The sequence below is a fragment of the Solanum tuberosum genome, unplaced genomic scaffold (genome assembly GCF_000226075.1).
Source record: "Solanum tuberosum cultivar DM 1-3 516 R44 unplaced genomic scaffold, SolTub_3.0 scf00331, whole genome shotgun sequence".
NCBI classification, from domain to species: domain Eukaryota; kingdom Viridiplantae; phylum Streptophyta; class Magnoliopsida; order Solanales; family Solanaceae; genus Solanum; species Solanum tuberosum.
The window spans coordinates 467,373-488,298 of NW_006239253.1; the positions used below are offsets into that span (position 1 = coordinate 467,373).

The 20,926-nt window shown below is 37.6% G+C and overlaps 1 protein-coding gene across 4 annotated transcripts; it reads right to left on the minus strand.

The window, feature by feature from the left end:
• Nucleotides 1-1,020: 1,020 nt before the first annotated feature.
• LOC102581149 (uncharacterized protein At4g10930) lies at nucleotides 1,021-20,672 on the minus strand. 4 transcript variants are annotated; one of them, XM_015314964.1, is made up of 15 exons: nucleotides 20,541-20,672; nucleotides 20,290-20,372; nucleotides 15,710-15,795; nucleotides 14,852-14,942; nucleotides 13,909-13,958; nucleotides 12,504-12,573; nucleotides 11,797-11,906; nucleotides 9,277-9,342; nucleotides 7,023-7,435; nucleotides 6,830-6,913; nucleotides 6,600-6,675; nucleotides 4,415-5,651; nucleotides 4,252-4,326; nucleotides 1,706-2,761; nucleotides 1,021-1,530 (listed from the first exon to the last, which is right to left on the minus strand). In XM_015314964.1, exons 2-15 carry the CDS (start codon nucleotides 20,356-20,358, stop codon nucleotides 1,318-1,320), a joined length of 3,696 nt encoding a protein of 1,231 aa, XP_015170450.1. In that variant the 5' UTR covers nucleotides 20,359-20,372; nucleotides 20,541-20,672; the 3' UTR covers nucleotides 1,021-1,317. The 4 variants fall into 4 exon arrangements, with proteins under 4 accessions (XP_015170450.1, XP_015170448.1, XP_015170447.1 ...); XM_015314962.1 differs by lacking the exon at nucleotides 20,541-20,672 and adding an exon at nucleotides 20,452-20,525 and having other exon boundaries at nucleotides 6,830-6,910; XM_015314961.1 differs by lacking the exon at nucleotides 20,541-20,672 and adding an exon at nucleotides 20,452-20,525.
• Nucleotides 20,673-20,926: the final 254 nt, after the last annotated feature.

Below are 20,926 nucleotides of genomic sequence, written 5' to 3' on the forward strand. Positions count from 1 at the left end.
TATCATATTTTGTGTTATTTTTTTAAGAAACACCTTAGATAGTTGTATTTTGGTAGGACTAAAGAAATATTTGAAGTACAAGTAAATTATATGTCTGTATGAATACTTTACCGGAAAAACCCGAAAAAGCTCGAGGTTGAAAAACCCGAGTTTTATTGGTTTGGTTTGGTTTATAAATTTAAAAATCTGACACAAATAATTTGGTTTGATATTTGAAAAACCCGAACCAATCTGGCCATGTACACCCTACTCCTACATAGTGGTTTGAGTAACATATTTAAGTATTTAAAAAATGCCTCCTAATTTGTAATTTATAATGACAGTCAAAATTTATAATCATATCTACAAAAAGTGATAACAAAAGAACAGAAAAAGGGCAAAAAAAGTTCGACGTATGAAAATGATTTACAAGTATCTTTCTACATTTATTTATTGATCCAAAAATATTCCAACCTATTTCTTGTTGGCTCAAAAATATCCCTCAAACTAACATTGTAGTTATTTCTTTTTCCTATTTAAGAATTATGATTGATTACGTATATTATTTTATTTTGAAAATTAAACTCAACCACTTTAATATTTAAATCAACTTGACCAATTTACTCTGGACCCATTTCTTGAGATAATTAAAATTTTGATGAAAAATTATTTTAAAAAGTTTAATATATTGTTTGTTGGTTTTTTCATCAGTTTTTTACAATAAAATATTATCGCAAAGTCAAAAGGTATAGCAAATTTTTGAATTGACTAAAACAAACAAAACGTGGGACTTATAGTGACAAACAAATTATGTTGACAACTCACCCAAACGGTCGTTTGGACATTAAAATATTTGTCATGATTGAATATAGTCATATACGACTGTTTCAAAAAATAAAAAATGATTTCCTTCCTAATCGTGCTAAAACATACAAATACCTTTCCTATGTGATTTGCGAGCTATTGCATAGGAGTGGAGGTTTTGCCCTGTGTGCACCAAAGGGTAGCGGTTGCGAATTTCCCTTGTCGTCAAAAAAAAAATCTCTATATTTTCTTATCTTTATACAAACTAAGAAATAGTTACAATGTATGTTACCACCAAATGATGCAGCATTCTGCATTTAAAATTAGTGTATGATCTAAAAGAAAATGTCTAGTCGTTTCATTCACTAGATGTTGGGACTCAGACTAAATTACAGCTACATCACCCTAGTCCCCTAGTGTAACTTTTTAAGCTTCAGTACAAATACAAAAAAACAGAAGCAATATGCAAAAGAATAGGAAAGAAAAGCCAGGAGTCAAATGCTGTACATCGCGTAACTATCAGTAGGAAGCTACTTATTTTGTTGTATGTTGAGCTGTCTCGACGTATTGCTCAGCAAGTTTCTTAATTTTATCTCCTTCCTTTATGAGAAAATTAGCATTTTTGTCCTTTGGGTGATACTTCATGACTTTCTCAGTAGTTTTGTCCACAGCCCACCTGTATTGATCAACAGAGATCACACCACTCTTGCACAGTGGTCTGATGTGCTCCTTCACGTATGCTTTGACCTGCCAGAATATCATTTAATTAGAACAAACATTCCAGGAAGAAGATATCGACATGCTACATGAGTCTTTAGTACTCAGACTACTTTCAACTCCACTGGAAGATAAAACGTGGGAATATTCCCCTTAATTGTTGGTGAACCCTGATAAAACACGAAAGTAAGTGCTCATTTAGTACCTTCGTTGATACAGAGCTATTGCTGCCTGATTCCTTGTCAGCAGAAGATTTCGATTTCTTGTTGATTTGTAGGTTTTCACTTTTGGCAAGCTTGTTAGGTGAGTTTGGGCATTTGGAAGCAGTGGAGCTGCTACCATTTCCCTGTTCTGAGGACTCTGAAGCCTGTTTGGATTCATCAACTCCATTGATTTGTTGAACTTCATTGTCCATAGCCAGTTCATCAAGCTTGACTGATGCCATCTCAGGATACTTCTCAATCAGCGGCTCTTTATCTGGTCCGTACAACTCTTCACAGTCTACAACAGAGAGGTCTTCATCAACAGGGGAACTATGACCAAGGCAATTTTCCGTCTGGTCAGCTGCAGTTGAGCTTCCAACCACACCACTTGTTTCGCATCCACTCAACGAAGATGTGTCTACAGGACCTTCAAGAATGTCCTGTTTTTCGAGATTTTGAAGTTCCAAAGAGCCATCAGATCCCACAGGGTTGATTGTGGAGAAGACAACTTTCAATTTAGATTCTTCTGGCTGCAGCACAGAGATCATTGAAGTTCCAGCACCAGAAAATTCATCATCCTCCAAATTATATTCAAAATCCCCGTATATATCAAGTTCTGGAGGATCATCCACTTCAAACACATTCTCTGGCCCATGATCTTCAACTTCTTTTGATATGCAAATTTCCTCTTTGACTTCCTCCAAAACGCAACTTGGACTATTTGGAGGTGAATCAGACAAAAGTCCGGCATTTCTTAGCGCTTCATTGACTGCTGGATCAGAAGAATCGATATCGCTTACTTCTTCTGATGAGTTGGTGAGAACTTCTGAATTTTGGCAAGGACTTGACTCGGCAACACCAACATTACTGGCATTGTCTGATCTGCGCAGTTCTTGAGAGCAGAGGTTTATATATACTAGTTTGCTATTAGACCTATCAGCAACCTCCTTTTCAATATTAACCGCATCTGCAATTGCCAGTTCTGTTTCTGCTGTTCTGCGCATAACTGGCAGATTTGCTTTCTTTAGAAGGTGCTCAGTGAGACGGTGAAGTTGAGCCTGAGAGAAAAAGTAGTGGACAAAATTTGATAAATGATATATAACCAAGAAGAGTGATTTGCTGCGTTAATAGGAGAAAATCCTCTGAAGTGGAAGCTATATACTGATTAAAGACGGATAACATTTTATAAAGAAAAAAAATCCCCTATGATTCATATCTGTTTATATTATAGAGGGAAAAACTGCACTATTTTTTGAGAAAGGTAACATGTAATAAAAATGCTGCACCATTCATCTCTGGGTTTATCAATCTGTAATCCAATAAACAACATACTAACTAGGGATTTTGATGTCATTATTCTGTATTGTTCCAATTCTACCCAAAGTGATAAGACTTTGAATAGATCCTATTATGACAAGTGAAGGATAAACAAGGGTCAATCAACATATGGAATAGATGCTGGCGGAATTGTGGTGATAATGTAGATATCTAGTGTGAGAATAATTAGCTACCTAAGATAATATAGCCATCTCCTAGGAGTTCAGGGTTATCCATTATTTGAGAATCAAAGACCAAATAGGAAGCAAAATACAGAGACATATTTCACAATAGTGCTTTCAGTAGCAAATGCCTCGCTGCTTCAATAGAGTGTAAAGCAGATGAAAAACAACAAGAAAAAGAAGTGTTGTGAATTTTCCGGCATTAAGCGCAAAGCACGAATGAAGTGTGGGCTTTAAGTAAGGAAGATGCAAATGAAGAAAAAAAGAAACTGTATTCAATTCAAGAATGATGACTATAGACACAAACAACAATTATATTGACAAAGGAACTGAAAAAACTACAATTAAGTGAAACAGTTTTTGTTTCGTGTTGTCTCATTCAAGACAAAGCCAATGGGTGACAAGACGTGAGTCTTAATGTTTTGGTGTCTGAACTGGAGCTATCTGTGGAAGGTGAAACACTCAACCAGCTTTTCACCTAACTCAAGAGCTAAACGCACCTCCACCTCCGTGTAGGAGTGAGCCTAGTATACTTAGCTAAGGAAATATAGTGATGGCTAATGGTGGTGATCATCGGTAGTGATTAGTGGATGTAATGGTGGTTGGTGATGATGATCGTAAATGGTGGTTAATGGTAGTGACGACTGACTATGGTGATTGGTGGTGGTGGTGGTGGTGATAGTGGTTGTGGTTGAGGATGGTGGTGGTGGGAGATGGTGATTTGCGGTGATGGTGGTTGTGGGCGATCGGTGAAAGTACACATCTTAATTATAATAAAACTTTGTTATAGATCTTAATCATTCATATCTAGTCCAAACCCAACCCTTGAGTGCTTGTGAATTTTAAAACAAACACACTTAATGATTAAGATGCACACTTAATGACTGAGATCTCAATAATTAAGATTAAGACCTTCACCAAGTGCAAATAAATCAGGCCTTACTCTAACATTCTAACACCTTGAATATCAAAGAGAAAAGAATAACAAATTGTCACCCTGGGGAACGAGTAACTTGGAAAAAACTTTAAATGAAAAGGACAGTGCTTACCAGCCTGACCGACATGGGGATTTTATTATGACGACTGGGTGCCAAAGCTGGTCGCATATCTTTCGGTAGTTGAGCCTGCTCAAAAATTTAGAAACAAGAAATGAGCAGGTGCAGAACAATAGGCAGCAAACAAACGGTACAGAAGGAAAAAATATTAACATACCAGCAAAGGATAATTATTTTTCAGCACTGCACTATCCTCTTCATTTTCCAGGGTTCCACTCTTGCTTGTTGCTGCTGTTTTTCTTGCAAGAACCTCTAGGGCCCACTTCCTCTTATCACTCCTTGTATTATCACATTTTACTGTTATTTCCTCCTTGGTACCCAATTTCAAACCACTTGAGGTTGATGTAGACGGCCTATCAGTGCCTTTGATTGGAAGTACATTTCTGGTATTATCCGCCTTAGTGGTCGGGACACTTATCTTGACCCCCTTAATTTCCAAGGAAGAAGCCACATTTGCAGGTGGAACTATATTGGATGGACTAGGAAAAGATGTTGCTGAAGTGTTTGATGTTGATCCATTTTCTTTGTTCTGATCAGCAACAACAGTAAGGGTAGAGACAGGCTTGATACCCTCCTTTCTTGGGAAAACCGAATTATCTGCTAAATATAGCCTTGAAAGAATGGAAGACTTTCCTACCCCTTCATTCACAGGCTTTGTCGCTGCATTCTCTGAATCATCTCTCAGGAGGTCAAGAACCGACTTCAACGTCTGAATCTTCTCAGGCTTTGACATGTTTGAGCATCTGTATTTCCAAAATTCTACTTCACAATCGCGAGTCCATTCTCGCCGTCGTCTTCCTCCAATACCATAAATTTTTTTGGTTAGGTTTTCACGTACTTTTCCCTTCTGCAACAGTGACCTCTTTGCCTTCAGATCCACAGAAGGCTTCTTAGTTTCAGTTGAAGATCCTGTCACAACAGCTCTAAAAGCAGTCAGAAGTTTTGGGTCAAGCTGGTTTTCCCCTTTATCCCCATAAGACTTGTTACGAACAGCTTCTCTAATTTCTTTCCTTAGATTTTCAACCAGCACAGATGAGTCCTCATCACCAGTTCTCCGCATGATCTTTTTAACCCTTAGGCGAGCTGCGCTTTCTCTTTGTTTAGAGGACATTCCATCCTGGTTGCTATGAGCAAGCTTCTTCAAAGTTTTACGACCTGTTCCTTTAACTATATTCATTATGTCAGAGCGAAGATCTTTATTTTCAGGTTTACATTTCAGTTTCTTGTCCTTCGAGATTATTACTCGAGGTTTATCGGAGTTGTCTGAAGCAGATACTGGAGGTTGGTCCTTTGCATTAATTTGCTCACTGCTTCCCTCAATTTTTACTCTCTTCAAATCATAGGCAAGCTCAGCTTTGGCTCTAATGCCTCCATCATGAGTATTTCTGCAATCACTATCAGAACTATAAGCAAACCTAATAGTAATGAAAGGACAAAAGCAAACTTAATAAAGAATGTCGCAGCTGTTGAATATTTGGTTCTACCAGGTTTCAGATAGAATGATAGTAGCTATTTAGAGAGCTTAACTTCTATAACACTTGATGATTATTATATCTCCAGAAGACTAGCTTATCATGACAACAAAACAGACTAGTGATAGCTACTTACGACTCATGCTTCATAGGATTATATTTTATGTGAACCCAATACAGATGAATATGGGGAAACTGGAAAGAAACATTGAATCATTTTCAAAAATTGATTAGGTAAATAAATATGGAATAGTAAAATACCAGATTAGGCAATTAAGATCTTATCAGTGTGCAAGAAGTTTCAAAAAGAATCCCAGGTCAGGTCCCCGAAGAGTCTGAGCTTTTCCGGCCAATTAATAGGACTTGACATGCCTTTATCACTTACAGAAAGAAAAAATGAAGTTCCAACCAGTGCAAAGAAAAAGAAAATTAATAGGCAACTAGCAGACTGCATGTAACATTTGGAAATATCTAGATGTTTAAATATACCAATCACAAAAAATATGAGGATGCATTACAATTCGATGTCTATCCTTAGTTTCTCTTTCCTAAATAGTAATAAAAAGATCAAAGTTGTTCAGTGACTTCAGTCACATGGAACATCGCAATTTTACTAATATGTATTACAGGGGCAAATCCAGCTTCAGGAGAGTCATGCCAAATGATGCACAACTATTAGCCCACACGTTTTGTCAATTAGTCACTGGCAACTGAGCTTAAGCCACTTAAGTAACCCATGTAAAACAAAGATCATCACAAAGGATGTTACTACTTTGTCAGACTGGATGCTAGCATCAGGATTTAAACCTTCAGATAATCAGAAATAATGATCCTATATAAATCAAATGAAGAGGTTTGATTGCATAATACCTGTTTTCTCTGCGCTTTCTCTTTAGACTGGAGGCCACAACCTTGTCCTCGTTCTTATCAGGCATCACTTCTTCACCTGACACATCAACAGCAAACACTTCAGAGAAGAAAAATATGCAAGCATGTATGTACATCTCAATAAAGTTTATAACGAACTAACAGTTTTCAGGAAGCAACAATGCTCATCCAATATTTGTAAAAGTTGTCTGCTACAGCCTACGGTCATATACCTGGACGAAGGCACTCTGATGTATTCTTCGGTCGTGCAGCTTGAAGTACTTGATCTCCAGCTACCTTCATATTTGTTATGTCTACTGGAGATGCATAGAACATTAATAGCTTAGCTATTTTATCTGCCCCAGCTTAAGATAGATCTCCCAATCCAAAGGAACAAAAGAAATTCCCGAAACATTGTAAGCATACCAGTAGATGCTGAACATGAGTTCTCAGACAATCCCAGATGAAGATCAAGATTTGGTTGAATCAGTTCATTATTAAATAACTGCGTTGATGCATCAGACTTCACATCCGCAGGGGTAGCAGACTGCGCAGAATCTGGACATTCATTTTGTCGCAAGGACAGTTCTATACTGGGAGTATCAGGAACAGGATCAGGGACCAAAATGACAGTATTTATAGCCTCTTTAGTATCTAGATTTGAAAGTTTTCTGCCTGGTATTTCACCCTGATTGTTCCTCTCAATAATTGAGACGACAACAGCCGTCTCACCAGCATCAGCAACAGATACAGACACTTCCCCTGAAAAAGAAGCCTCAAGCAAACAGTTATTGCTGGCATTTTCTGGACCTGACTTTTCAGGTAGCTTGTCAACACATCTGCACAGTGAGATAACGATAAGAATTATGTTTAGAACCACAGCAGGTGTTCAAGATGAAAATATCAACTTACCTCCATCCAAAGATGCATTGACTAATAAAAGTCTATGTCGAAGGCATTTAAAGAAGGAATTTTTTAGAGGTGGTATTTTATGCAAATTACACATTTTATGTACAATTCTGGGCAAGACAACAGATCCTAACCAATCCTGAATATTATAGGCATGTTATATATCTAGACTTGTAAAAATACATTCAATCCGAAGACTTGTAAGGAATTTTAATAGAAGGATCTACAAGTTGGTAATTCGAGATAGTGAAACCAATGACAATACATCCAAATTTAATTTTCTGTCTAGTATAATGTGAAGTCACCTTTATGAGTTTTTATTCTTTCATGAAAAAACGGATTGGGATGATCTGAAGGGCCAAATTGATTACATATCAGCTTCATCTGTTTAACTTCATTATACATAAACTCTTGTAGAAGCTGTTTTGGCTAGAGAAATTCACAAGCTAAAAAGGGTACAGCTCAATCTTCTACTTCCTCGCTCAATAGTCTTTATAAAGGAGAACTTGCTCAATCTACATCATAGTATCCAACAGTTTGTGAAAGATCCATGTCTTGATATAACAAACATTATGCTAAAGTTTACTCCTTTGATGAACTTGAGAATGCACAATTAAATGGAATAGACTGAAAAGATTGTAAAACTCTGTTATTCCCTCAAACATGGTTGGACATTCTTAGTAAATTAAAAAGATTATACAAACTATATGATAGGAAGCCTTCTCTAACATATATAGTGTATCTTGTCAGAGAGATGACACTCCAACAAATTTGTAGGTCTCATGAGGGGTAATTCACTGGAATTTAAGATTCAAAAGAAACCTGCAGGATTGGGAGATAGAAGAATTTCATAATTTGGTTGAGATGCTGTATGGGTTGGACACACCAAACAATACATCAGATGCAGGGAGGTGGTGGGAGAGTGGAAATGGATTCTTTAGTCAAATCTTATTACAAGAGCTTATTGGTGAGAGAGGAATGTATATTTCCTCACATGCTATTTGGATTCCTAGAGTACCAAGAAAGGTGGGTTTTTTCGCATGGTTAGTGGCATGGGGTGCGATGTTGAGTCTTGACAGCTGAAAATTTGAAAAAGAGGAGGATCATTTGTGTCAGTTAGTGTTTTATGTGCAAAAGCTCAGGTGAAGATGTACATCATCTACTATTGCATTGTAAAGTGGTTAATCGGTTATGGCAGGTGGTTCTGAGTCTGTTTGGAAAGCAATGGATGATGTGTCGGGCACAATGAAGGAGGCATTGTAAAGTTGAACTCAATGGAGGGGGAAGAGAAGTCCCAGGGCATGGAGAGCGGGATTCCTTTAGCAACTATGTGGGTTATTTGGAAAGAGAGAAATAGGAGGGCAGTTGAAGGGGTGGAACAAGTTTTTGTAAGCTTGCAAAGTGGCCTACTCTGTCTACTGTCTAGTTTCTTTTTGCTGTACTTAAGAGGTCCCTATTGGTATAGAGGATTGGTCTCTTTTGTTGAGAACCATATTTTGGTGTAGGTTCTCTTCTTTCTGGTATACTGCATGTATACAGGGTTTCCCCAATTGTTAGTAATAAATATACTTTACCTTATTCAAAAAATATAAACTACAAATTATGATTTTAGGCATGATTACAAACCCTAGCCAATTATAAGTATCCTAGGCATAATTGCAGTAATTAAATACAAATCATCATAATATTTGCGTAGTCTCAAAAAAAAAACACGTGGCTGCTAAATACACATAAACAAAGAATGTGGAACTAAACATTCATGTTTGCTTACCTTGGGCATAGCCATGTACTTTCAGAAGTGTCCTCAGGGTCAAATCCAACACAAAAGGCATGATACCTACTCAAATATATGCAAAGAATCAATCAGAGGAGAAACCCTTGAAAAAAAGCAGGGAAATTAAGAACTTCAGCTGCATGAAGCACTTCCTAAGTTTAAGTATACAGTCGGAGAAAAGTAAAGGAAAACCCCACTGCTGGAGAAAGTGATAACATCATTTAGAAGATACATAAGCAGGCTTTTAGATGGGTCTGTTGTTATGGTCCCTAGTTCTGGATCGAGTCGTTGGACGATTAACTGAAAAGTCAGGTCCAATAGACAGGTCTATGCCCCTGTTCTTGTTCCTTGACTTGCCTATGATTGCTGAAATTTGCAATTCATTCAGGGAATTGCAGACCTGGGAACTTGTTTGAGAAAGTTCCGAATCTCTGAAACTTGATAAAATCCAACTTATTTATTAATAATGTCAACTCTCTTAAATAGAGGTTTACAATAGCAAGAGTCCTAATAAATTAGAAATAACAAAGTCCTATAAAACTAAAATAATAAGAATCCTAAATCCACTCAGGAAGTTATGTTCGACTAAAACAACTAAAACAATAATTCAGAAATATTAATCATTCTTGCGTTTGTAATATTGTTTCCCGACAAACGCATCAATAACATCTGTCTCCGTTAACATCCTAAGCGCAATAGATGTTGGGTTGAACTCAACTCTAGGTCATGAGATTTAGGATTTCCCCCAAGACCATATGAGGAGACAACAGTCGATTCCAGCAACCATGTGGAACAGTCTAACATAGGCAACAAGAATATCCATTTGGGTACATTGTGCAAGAAGTCAAAGTAGGCCAAATTTTGAGATGGATGGAGTAGGCCAAATTTTGAGATGGATGGAGTAAACTATTTTTTGAGATGGATGGAGTAGGCCAAATTTTGAGATGGATGGAGTAGGCCAAATTTTGAGATGGATGGAGTAGGCCAAATTTTGAGATGGATGGAGTAGGCCAAATTTTGAGATGGATGGAGTAGGCCAAATTTTGAGATGGATGGAGTAGGCCAAATTTTGAGATGGATGGAGTAGGCCAAATTTTGAGATGGATGGAGTAGGCCAAATTTTGAGATGGATGGAGTAGGCCAAATTTTGAGATGGATGGAGTAGGCCAAATTTTGAGATGGATGGAGTAGGCCAAATTTTGAGATGGATGGAGTAGGCCAAATTTTGAGATGGATGGAGTAGGCCAAATTTTGAGATGGATGGAGTAGGCCAAATTTTGAGATGGATGGAGTAGGCCAAATTTTGAGATGGATGGAGTAGGCCAAATTTTGAGATGGATGGAGTAGGCCAAATTTTGAGATGGATGGAGTAGGCCAAATTTTGAGATGGATGGAGTAGGCCAAATTTTGAGATGGATGGAGTAGGCCAAATTTTGAGATGGATGGAGTAAACTATTGTAGAATATACAAAATATTTCAAGAAATTCCACAATAAAGAGTATGTCTGGCGAAGCCCATGCAGTACTTCTCAAGCTCTCATCAAATGCGCCATGTTGCAGGCTTTTAGATGGGTCTGTCTCCGTTACCATCCTAAGCGCAATAGATGTTGGGTTGAACTCAACTCTAGGTCATGAGATTAGGATTCCCCAACACCATATGAGGAGACAACAGTCGATTCCAGCAACCAATGTGGAACAGTCTAACATAGGCAACAAGAATATCCATTTGGGTACATTGTGCAAGTCAAAGTAGGCCAAATTTTGAGATGGATGGAGTAAACTATTGTAGAATATACAAAATATTTCAAGAAATTCCACAATAAAGAGTATGTCTGGCGAAGCCCATGCAGTACTTCTCAAGCTCTCATCAAATGCGCCATGTTGCAGGCTTTTAGATGGGTCTGTCTCCGTTACCATCCTAAGCGCAATAGATGTTGGGTTGAACTCAACTCTAGGTCATGAGATTAGGATTCCCCAACACCATATGAGGAGACAACAGTCGATTCCAGCAACCAATGTGGAACAGTCTAACATAGGCAACAAGAATATCCATTTGGGTACATTGTGCAAGGCAAAGTAGGCCAAATTTTGAGATGGATGGAGTAAACTATTGTAGATTATGTAAAATATTTCAAGAAATTCCACAATAAAGAGTATGTCTGGCGAAGCCCATGCAGTACTTCTCAAGCTCTCATCAAATGCGCCATGTTGCAAAGCTTATACCATCCATCTGTAGATCACTCTCCTTACTGCATCTTAGGTCCATAACTATGATGTTATCAATTTTATACAAACCTTCTGAATACATCACAACATTCTGTTCCATCAGTGCTTCGTATATACACAAAGGCAATCATTCTTTCAACAGGCAATGAGGAAAACGGAGAAGGAAAACAAAATAACATAGGGCTGTATTCATCTTTTCACATAAAACAGAACATAGAATTAATCAACTTATCAGTTGGCAATTATTTTACTAAAACAGTCAATATTAGAGTAAGAAAATTGATTACCATACCATAGATCACATGAATCACAAGCAATTGACGTATCAAGATTCAGATCTCCTTCATTTGTAACTGATCCAGCTCGAACTTTGCAGCCATCTCCATCCAAGCAGACAACTGCCTAGAAAAGACAAAGCATAGTAATTACAGACAAAAAGTTCATTTCCAAGATAAGAACGCAATATGACAAAAATAGTCACCGAAACCCCAAAAATCGACAAGATTTCAAAGATTTCCAAGAAGAGACAACCACTACTAGCAAAACTCTGTTTCATTAATATACAAGAAATCTTAATGATATGACGGCAATGAATGCCATAAGAAATATAATCTCAGCTTTTCTAACCATGAAACTATTACATTCGCCTAATAGAGTTTTGTTCGAAGTCAAATGCTAGCATCTGAAAGCATGGGAAAACGAAATGAGAACAGATAGTATGTTGCATGACAAAGAAGTGAAGAACTAACACAGCTTTACAAGAGAAAAAACTAGGATTCGGGAAAAGGGTTAAGACAGAACCAAGGAGGCTATTTCATGAGTAATTTATTATGTGCAAGGACAACTCTGAGTTGATCAAAAGAAAGTCATCAGATTTCACAATGTATTTATTTTATGTCAGGCTATACAGGTATGGCTCCCTTAGAGATTGGGCCTTGGGGCGCCAGTAAATAAGCTGGACAACAACTATTCACAGTCACTGGAACATGTTAAACTCACATTCTCGTCGATATAGTATGATGGGAATGAAAGAGTATTAGTCTTCCCTTCAATGGACCAATCATCATCTCTGCAAAGATCAGAGAGTTAAACTCAATAGTAATTGCTTGCAATTTACTAGTAGATAATAACTAATCAAGCCACTGCTAGAGAATGAGCATTATTAAATTAAACTTTCTCAGAAGATATACATGATATACGATTGAAGATCTGTACTGCAAGAAGAAAATATCTTTTTTGGACAATGTATCTCAGAAGAAATTTTATGAAGTTAAATGTTAAAACTCGACTATGGCTAGAAGCTTTCACCATTTCCATACTGGCATACTCAACAACATTGAACCTCAAGATCCAAACTTTTCAAACTAAGGAGGAACAATAAATGACACAGAAACCTGCAAGAGCAATTCAAATAGCAAGTACGAGAATCAATTGCAGTAAATCTAAAAAGTTCAGCATCAGCTTCAAAAAGAAAGTTGAGATTTCTGATGATAGTGAAAAAGTCATCTGCAAGTGTACATTTGCAGCATCATACGAGCTGCAAATATGCAGCCTTATGGAAGTGTTTGGAACACACCGTCATATGCCATTAGCAAAGACAAAAACATGCACACAGAAGAGCTTATAAGTAAATTTTTGTAGTATTCCAGATCATCATTAGGTCAGCTGTGTACAATCATGAAGCACAAGAAAAGGGCCTACACAAACTGTAGAAAATCTTTGGTGTCCATTTTGAGGAGGGAGGAATTGTGCAAATCTTAAGGATTTGCAAAACGGTTTTAAATTTCACTTCTGATTGCCGAGTATTTCCTCTGAACCAGCACAACTGAGGCTTTCTTCAGTTCTCACATTCGTGGAGAAATATACAGATGGGGTCTTCAGCATTTGCAAAAAGATGCAAAAAAATTCACTTTTAATTACCATGTGATTTCCTTTGAACCAACACAACTGAGGCTTTCGAGTTCTCACATTTGTGGAGAAATACATAGGTAGTGCTTTCAAGGATTTCAAAAAGATATTTCACTTGTGATTGCCAAGAGATTTCCTTTGAACCAGCCAAACTGAGGCTTTCTCAGATTCTCTCATTTTTGGCTTTATTTCTCTAAAGTTCTTCGCATTGTCCTTATTTTTGGCTAGTATATCCACATTCCAAGTTGTTCAATCTTACAACTCGAACAATTTCAAGAGCACACATTCACTGACAACCCTCCTTTGGGTGTTGCATCTTACATCAAATGTAGAGTTGCAGATAGTGGTTCTGCCAATTAGATGGTTCTCTATTCTTTTCTCCAATCAAATTAACAAATAATGAATTTAACTGAATCTTTCTTTTCAGTAATGGATATACCATCACTGAAAGACGTAGTGGACTGATATAAGTTTGATAAGAACACGACAACCATACCTGGTATATAAATCCTCATCAGTCTGGCTGCCCCCTATGGTATCATATACCTTCACGAAAATTGGTAAGAATTAATTGGGCTCCTTGAAGATCTTATAATATAATTTTACAAAATGTCCCGGCAACAAAACTTTGTTTGTCTTCATCAAAATTACGAAAGTAAAATAGCATAGCTCACGGAGTGAACACAAAGCTGTGGAAGAACCAAGCCCCCACCAAAATAAAATGTTTCTCATAGTTGGTGGTCAAAAAGGCTTGCCTCACATATGAAGTACTTCAAAAGAAACGAAGGACAGTAGTGACCAGATGCTTCTTGTGTAATGAAACTGGGGAGACCAACAATCACCTCTTCCTACATTGTAAAGTCACTGCTCAACCATGGCATATGTTCTTCTCTCTCACCAAGACTGAATGGACAATGCCTGAGCATACAGCTGATCTAATAAGCTGTTGGATCAGAAGAAAGGGGAGCAAGAGTCAGAAGATGTGGTAGAGGATAATCCCATCCAGCATATTTGTGGTCAGTGTGGGAGGAGAGAAATGGGAGATGCTTTGAAGACAAATCAAAGTCCATCCATGTTGTGAAAGGGAACTGTCTATCCACACTGTTTTTTTGGTGTAAAGGAAACTGTATAGAGGAAACAGAAAATCTTGTAGATTTCATAGGCTCTCTGTAATCTAGATTCTATTTTTACTTCCCCATGTAACACTTTTGGAGGTAGTCAGGATTGAATGCTGAGGAATACAACAATACCATTTATCAAAAAAAAAAAACGAAACTTTCAGAATGACTTAAGATAGGAGAAAAACCTCAGAACCATCGGCAAAGAAAGAGCAAGTGCTAAAAGATAAGGATGTAACTAAGACACTGTTGCTCACATTAATGAATTGAGAAAGAAGATAAAAACAATGTGAAGCAGCCCCAATGGATCCGGTTACTTACAGGCACACAAGTGATTAATTGAAATTCGCTCTGGCAAAGTGGGCATAAGTTTGTGATGGTAGCCCAGTTGTCAATGCATGTAAAACAAAACCTGAAATTTAAATGATGAGTTACGGTCATTATTTGTATCTGTGCAAGCAGCTAGTAGAGGATGGATAAAAGTCAAAATTTGACATGTTCATCTCAGAAATGTCCACATTCACAAACGTTTACTAAAGTCTTCCTATGGTACGGAGGTATGGTAACTAGCTCCACGATATCACAACTCATCATAAGCACTAACAGAAGATGAAGACAGAAGTCATGGAACTGGAAATTTGCATAATAAATATCAGTGTCACATAAACAACAAGACCAATCAAGAATACAGCTGATTTGGAGAGTGAAACTATGCTGAAAATCATAATTTAGATAAACAATGAAATGTCACAAACTGAACCATTCTGCAAAACGACTACTCCAAGAGAACAAACCATAACTAACACCCAAGAAAAAAAAATCATGTGTGCTGTCAAGCATAGAAATTTCTGAACTCCACCTACTGTTACAGACACATAGACGGAGTATGCTGAAAAGATGTCACATCATGAGTAAATAATAAAAATAATAAACTTAGGATTGTCGTGAAGGGAAAGGGTCGAGTAAATGGATTGCAACATGAGAGAAGTAAGTCAACTAACTGCGCTTCAGGAAAAGAGGAAAGAGCACAACACATAAAAGGAAAAAAGTGAGAAGCCAACGGTCTCTCAAAATAAAAATGCACTGAACATCCATGTATGCCTAATTATAGTCACTTCCTTCTCTATTATTATGTCACAGAGTGATGAAGTCAGCAAAATAAAAAGTTTAGTTAATTACCAGTGTTGACAGCAGTCTAGAACTCCTCTATCAATGACAACATCCATACATATCCCACATCTTTCACCATCTAAAGTTGAATAATCCTGCAATGAAATCCCTATATCTTCAATATAATCTTAGATTCATAAATTAACTGATTAGGACATTAGTTTTTAAACTACATAGTCTGGCTCATCTACTGTCATCTTTGAACATATTTAAGATAATATTCAATTCTCCTTCCAAGAGTTTGCACACCATCTTCGTCAAGTTTCTGATTTTGAACTCGTAATACAAAAAGAAAATATTAATCCGTGAATTGTACTTCATAAGTTAGTCATTGGGGGTTTAATTTGAACATTATTAGTGCATACGCACTGCAAGCAAACATGTATGAGGGGATAAGAAGAACTTTTGGGAGGTTTTGGATGAGGTGGTGAGAGGTATACGACAACTCCGAGGGTTATGATGATGTACACGGAAGCCTTGGTTTTGGGGACAGGAACGAAGAAGAAGTCCCACTCCTGGATGGCATACTTTAGGGTTAGTGATAGCCAATTCAAGTTTCCCAAAGAAGGAGGATACTTGGATACCTTCCGTAGTACGGTGACTAAGACTCAAATAGACTATTTACTCCTTAGGAAGGGTGATAAAAGACTTTGTAAAGACAGTAAGGTTATCCCAAGTGAGAATCTTATGACCCAAAATGAACTCCTAGGTCCTAGCGATGGATTTGAAGATCAAGAAGGAGAGGAAGAAGAGGGTTGTGGATGACCGACCAAAGATCATATGGAGTAGCCTGACTATGGCCAGTGCCCTGGAGATGAGAGAGAAGTTGATGCGTATGGGGGCTTGGGAAGCAGTGGGGATGCAGGTAGTATGTGGGATAGGACTGCTAGATGCATTAGGCAAGCGGCTAGAGAGGTGTTGGGGTCGAGAGAGGTCATTTTGGTGGGCATCGAGGGACTAGTGGTGGAATGAAGAAGTCCAAGAAAAGGTGGAGTCAAGGAAGATGGCGTATGCAAAGTTGGTGGAAAGTAAAGACCATGAGGAAGAACAGATGAATAGGGAAAGGTATAAGATGGTGAGGAAGAAGGCTAAGTTATCGATTATGGCAGCAAAAACGGCAACTTTTGAATGCCGGTATGTAGAATAGGAGGACAAGGGCGGGGATAAGAAGTTGTACAAACTAGCCAAGGCTAGAGAGAGAAATGGGAGGTAATCTACACCAAGTGAAAAGCATCAAGGATGGAAACAGCAAAGTATTGGAAAAGGAGGCACTCATTAGACGGAGATGACAGTTATACTTCCATGAACTCTTGAAGAAAAGCAAGGGGGGACAAGGCATTATAGGAGTTGGATCACTCAGAGAGGCGATGCGATGGTAGGTATTGTATGTGACTAGGTTTATAAAGGTTTAGGAGGTTAAGGGTGTTTTGGAAGGGCATAGGCAGGAAAATTAAGAGTAGTTGATAGAGTTATTTAATGTCATTCTCAAGACGGTGAAGATGCCCAAAGAATGGAAACGGAGTACAATGATTCTGTTGTACAAGAATAAGGATGACATTCGGAATTGTAACAACTATAGGGGTATATAGCTATTAAGTCACACTATGAAGGTTTGAGACAGGGTGGTGGAGATGAGGGTGAAGAGATACGTGACAATTTATGAAAATCAGTTTGGATTCATGTCGGGCCCTCAACTACAGAAGTCATTCATCTCGTAAGGAGATTGGTGTATCAATATAAGGAGAGGATAAAGGCTTACGCCAAAATCCGAAGAGAGGTTCTTTGGAGTTGCCTAGAGGCTAGAGGTGTATCTACGGTGTACACTAAGGGATCAAGGACATGTATGATGGAGTCAAGACTCAGGTAAGGACTGTGGGAGGAGACTCAGAGTACTCTGTTGTCTTGAAATATAGTTGTTGAAATTTGAACTTGGAGCCTTAAGGTAAATCCCCCCCCCCTAACCAAACCATTAAGTTAGCATGTAATCTTGTGTTTAGAGGATTCAAAATCTATATATGTACATAAAAAAAAATTACCTTACGTATCCAATGTAATTTTTTGTCAAGGGGTTTTGGGTGAACACCCTTCCCTCCCCCTAGATCCACCATTCGGATCAACTCTAAGCCCACTTTTTATTTGCCTTGGTGATGGATACATTGACGAGACAAATTCACGATGAAGGATCATGGTGTATGTTATTTGCGGATGACATAGTTCGGATTGATGAGACTCACAACGATGTTAATGCCAAGCTGAAGGTTAGGAGACAGACCCTGGAGTCTAAGGAATTCAAGTTGAGTAAGGTCGAGACAGACCCTGGAGTATAAGGAATTCAAGTTGAGTAAGGTCAAGACATAATATTTGGAGTGCAAGTTCAGTGACGTAATGCATGAAGCTAATGTGGAACGAAGGCTTGATACAAAGGTCATCCAAAAGAGAGGAAGTTTCAAGCATCTTGGGTCTATTATCCAAGCGAATGGGGAGAATAACGAGGATGTCACTCGTCTTGTGTGATAAGAAGATGTCACCAAAACTTAACAGCAAGTTCTACATAATGGTAATTAGACCAACTTTGTGGTATGGGGTGGAAATGAGAATGTCTAGGCATGCATACCAGGAGAGATAAGATTTCTGCTTTTGTTTTTTTGAGAAGGTAACAACTTGTATTCTATTCCAAGAAATCAAACCTGCCACAACATGTTATAGGTTTACTAATTACAAATGTAGGAGAGTATCAGGAAGATCTTCAACTCTATTAGCGAAATTACTAAGTGCCTAAAACATTCATCATTGATTCTAAATCTTCCATATACTCCTATTTACACCAAAACTGAAACAAAACCAAAAAATTCATCTTCATCTTTTGGATGTTGTTACTTTTGTTTTGGAAGCATTTGAGATTTCTTTCTTTCCATACAGACCACTAAATACATAGGGGAATGATCTACTCTTTATGGTTAGAGATATAGCCAAAGCTACTCTGGATCTTCAGGGACTGGACTATATTCATTGGCATCACCCAATATAAGCCCTTCAAATTGATGAAGATACTCCACAAAATGTTAGTGATCCTACAGTGAAGAAAGAGGTGATTCATTGCTTCAGCCTCACAGGAAACATCTAGGACTCAGTTGGATATCCCTTTTCATGAAATTTTCCGTAGTCAAGACAACCTGCTTAGCAAGTAGCCAAGTGAAGCAGGACATTTTGAGAGGTATTTTAAGTTTCCAAATAAGTTATCATGGCCACCGGCTACTTGATAGTTAAAAAGGCTTGAACTTATTATAAGCTTCTTTGATATTGAAATTGCCCTGGCTGTTGTGATGCCAAATCAGTCCATCTTGAGAGGTAGATATTCCTTTGAATTGCTCCAAGATTCTAAAGAACTCTACTAATCTTTGGATCTTCTAAAATTCATATTTCATCCCTGATTTGACCATACTTCTGCCATAGTGGCCATTTGCTGCTAAATCAGAATGTAGATATCTGGGAAGAGAGCTTTTAAGGTACCTTTTTTCTAACCAGCTATCCTCCCAGAAAGTGATCTTCATGTCATTTCCAGTTCTTATGCTGCAGTTTTCTCTTAAATTGGCCAACGGTTTCGGATGACCTCCAGAAGATAGGATTAGAAATGAGGATATCCAGCACAAGGTGGGAGCGGCTTCGATGGAGGACAAAATGCGAGAAGCGACATTGAGATGGTTCGAGCATGTGAAGAGGAGATGCACGGATGTCCTAGTGCGTAGGTGTGGAAGGTTTCTTATTGATAATTTCAAGCTATGTTGCTTGGACTCTTTAAAAATGTCAACGGGTGTGTGCCGGATTCTCCAAAAGTAGTGTATTTTTGGAGAATCTGACACGGGTGCAGCATCAAAAGTGAAGAGTCCGCGTAACTTAAGTTTCAAGCGAGGTAGAGGTAGACCAAAGAAGTATTGTGGAGAGGTGATTAGACAGGACATGGCGCTAGTTTAGCTTACTGAGGCCATAACCTTAGATAGGAGGGTGTGGAGGACACGAATTAGGATAGAAGGTTAGTACGTAGCAGTGTATTGTCTTGTTGTCCGTTCATATTAGCATTCGTAGTATTGCTCTTATAGTTTCTTTTCCTTTGATTTCTGGTACTATGTGTTGTTTCTTGCACCTCAATTATAGTATTGTTTCATTGTAGCTTCCATTCTATTACTATATGTTATTTTTGTTATTATATGTTGTTTCTTATTCTTCTGTTACTTCTTTTTCGATATTGCTTTGGACTATTTTTCCTTGAGCCAAGGTTCTATCGGAAACAATCTCTCTACCTCGACTACATTTGAGGTAGGGGTAAGGTTTTGTGTACACTCTACCCTCCTCAAACCCCACTTTGTGTGACTACACTGGGTATATCGTTGTTGTTAAATTATACTTCATCTGTACAAGCAAATGATGACCCATATTTTGGTCTTATCAAACTTTAGGGGAGAAACCACATTAACTGCTGAATATTTAGTTAGGCTAACTAACAGAAATTAAATACTCATTTAGTTTTTTAATCTAAACTCAAGGATTTTATAGCAATACCAATTAACAAGAACATTGATAACCAAACTTACATCATTAATTTCATCAATGCAACAGTTTTCTTCTTCCATCATTGCCTCCGTGAACAATTCCATCTCCATAGCTCCGCATACACCTGGAAAAAAAAATACATGAAAAAGTTAGAGATCAAAAAATTGGAAACAAGTATAACACACCTAGGGTTTAACAAATACTTTGGATCATTGAAACAATGAAACTAGGTTCGTAGAGTGTTCATAATCGAAATTCTAAATGTGTAAGCTGAAAATTGAAAATTAATTACCAAATTGTGGAAGCAGAAGTGAATTGCTGATTGTAATGAGGAAATTCGAAGTTTTGTCAGAAACGGGTTAATCTGTAGTCAATCATGTCGATGTGAGGAAATGGACTCTGGTCTGGACTATGGAGTTCGGACTATAACAATGGATAGGCCCACATTCTTGTATAATCACAAATATTAATTATAAATAAATATTATATTATTAATATTAATTTTTGTATATATATATCTTGATTTGTGGAGTTTTTAGAATTGATCTTTACGTTCTTGATAATATGGTTAAAAAGAAAATGTACAATTTAGTCAGCTTATTATGTTGGAAAAAAAACAAATATTAATAAAATGCATGATAGGATAGCAACAGAATTATCTAAATTTAATTTATTTTA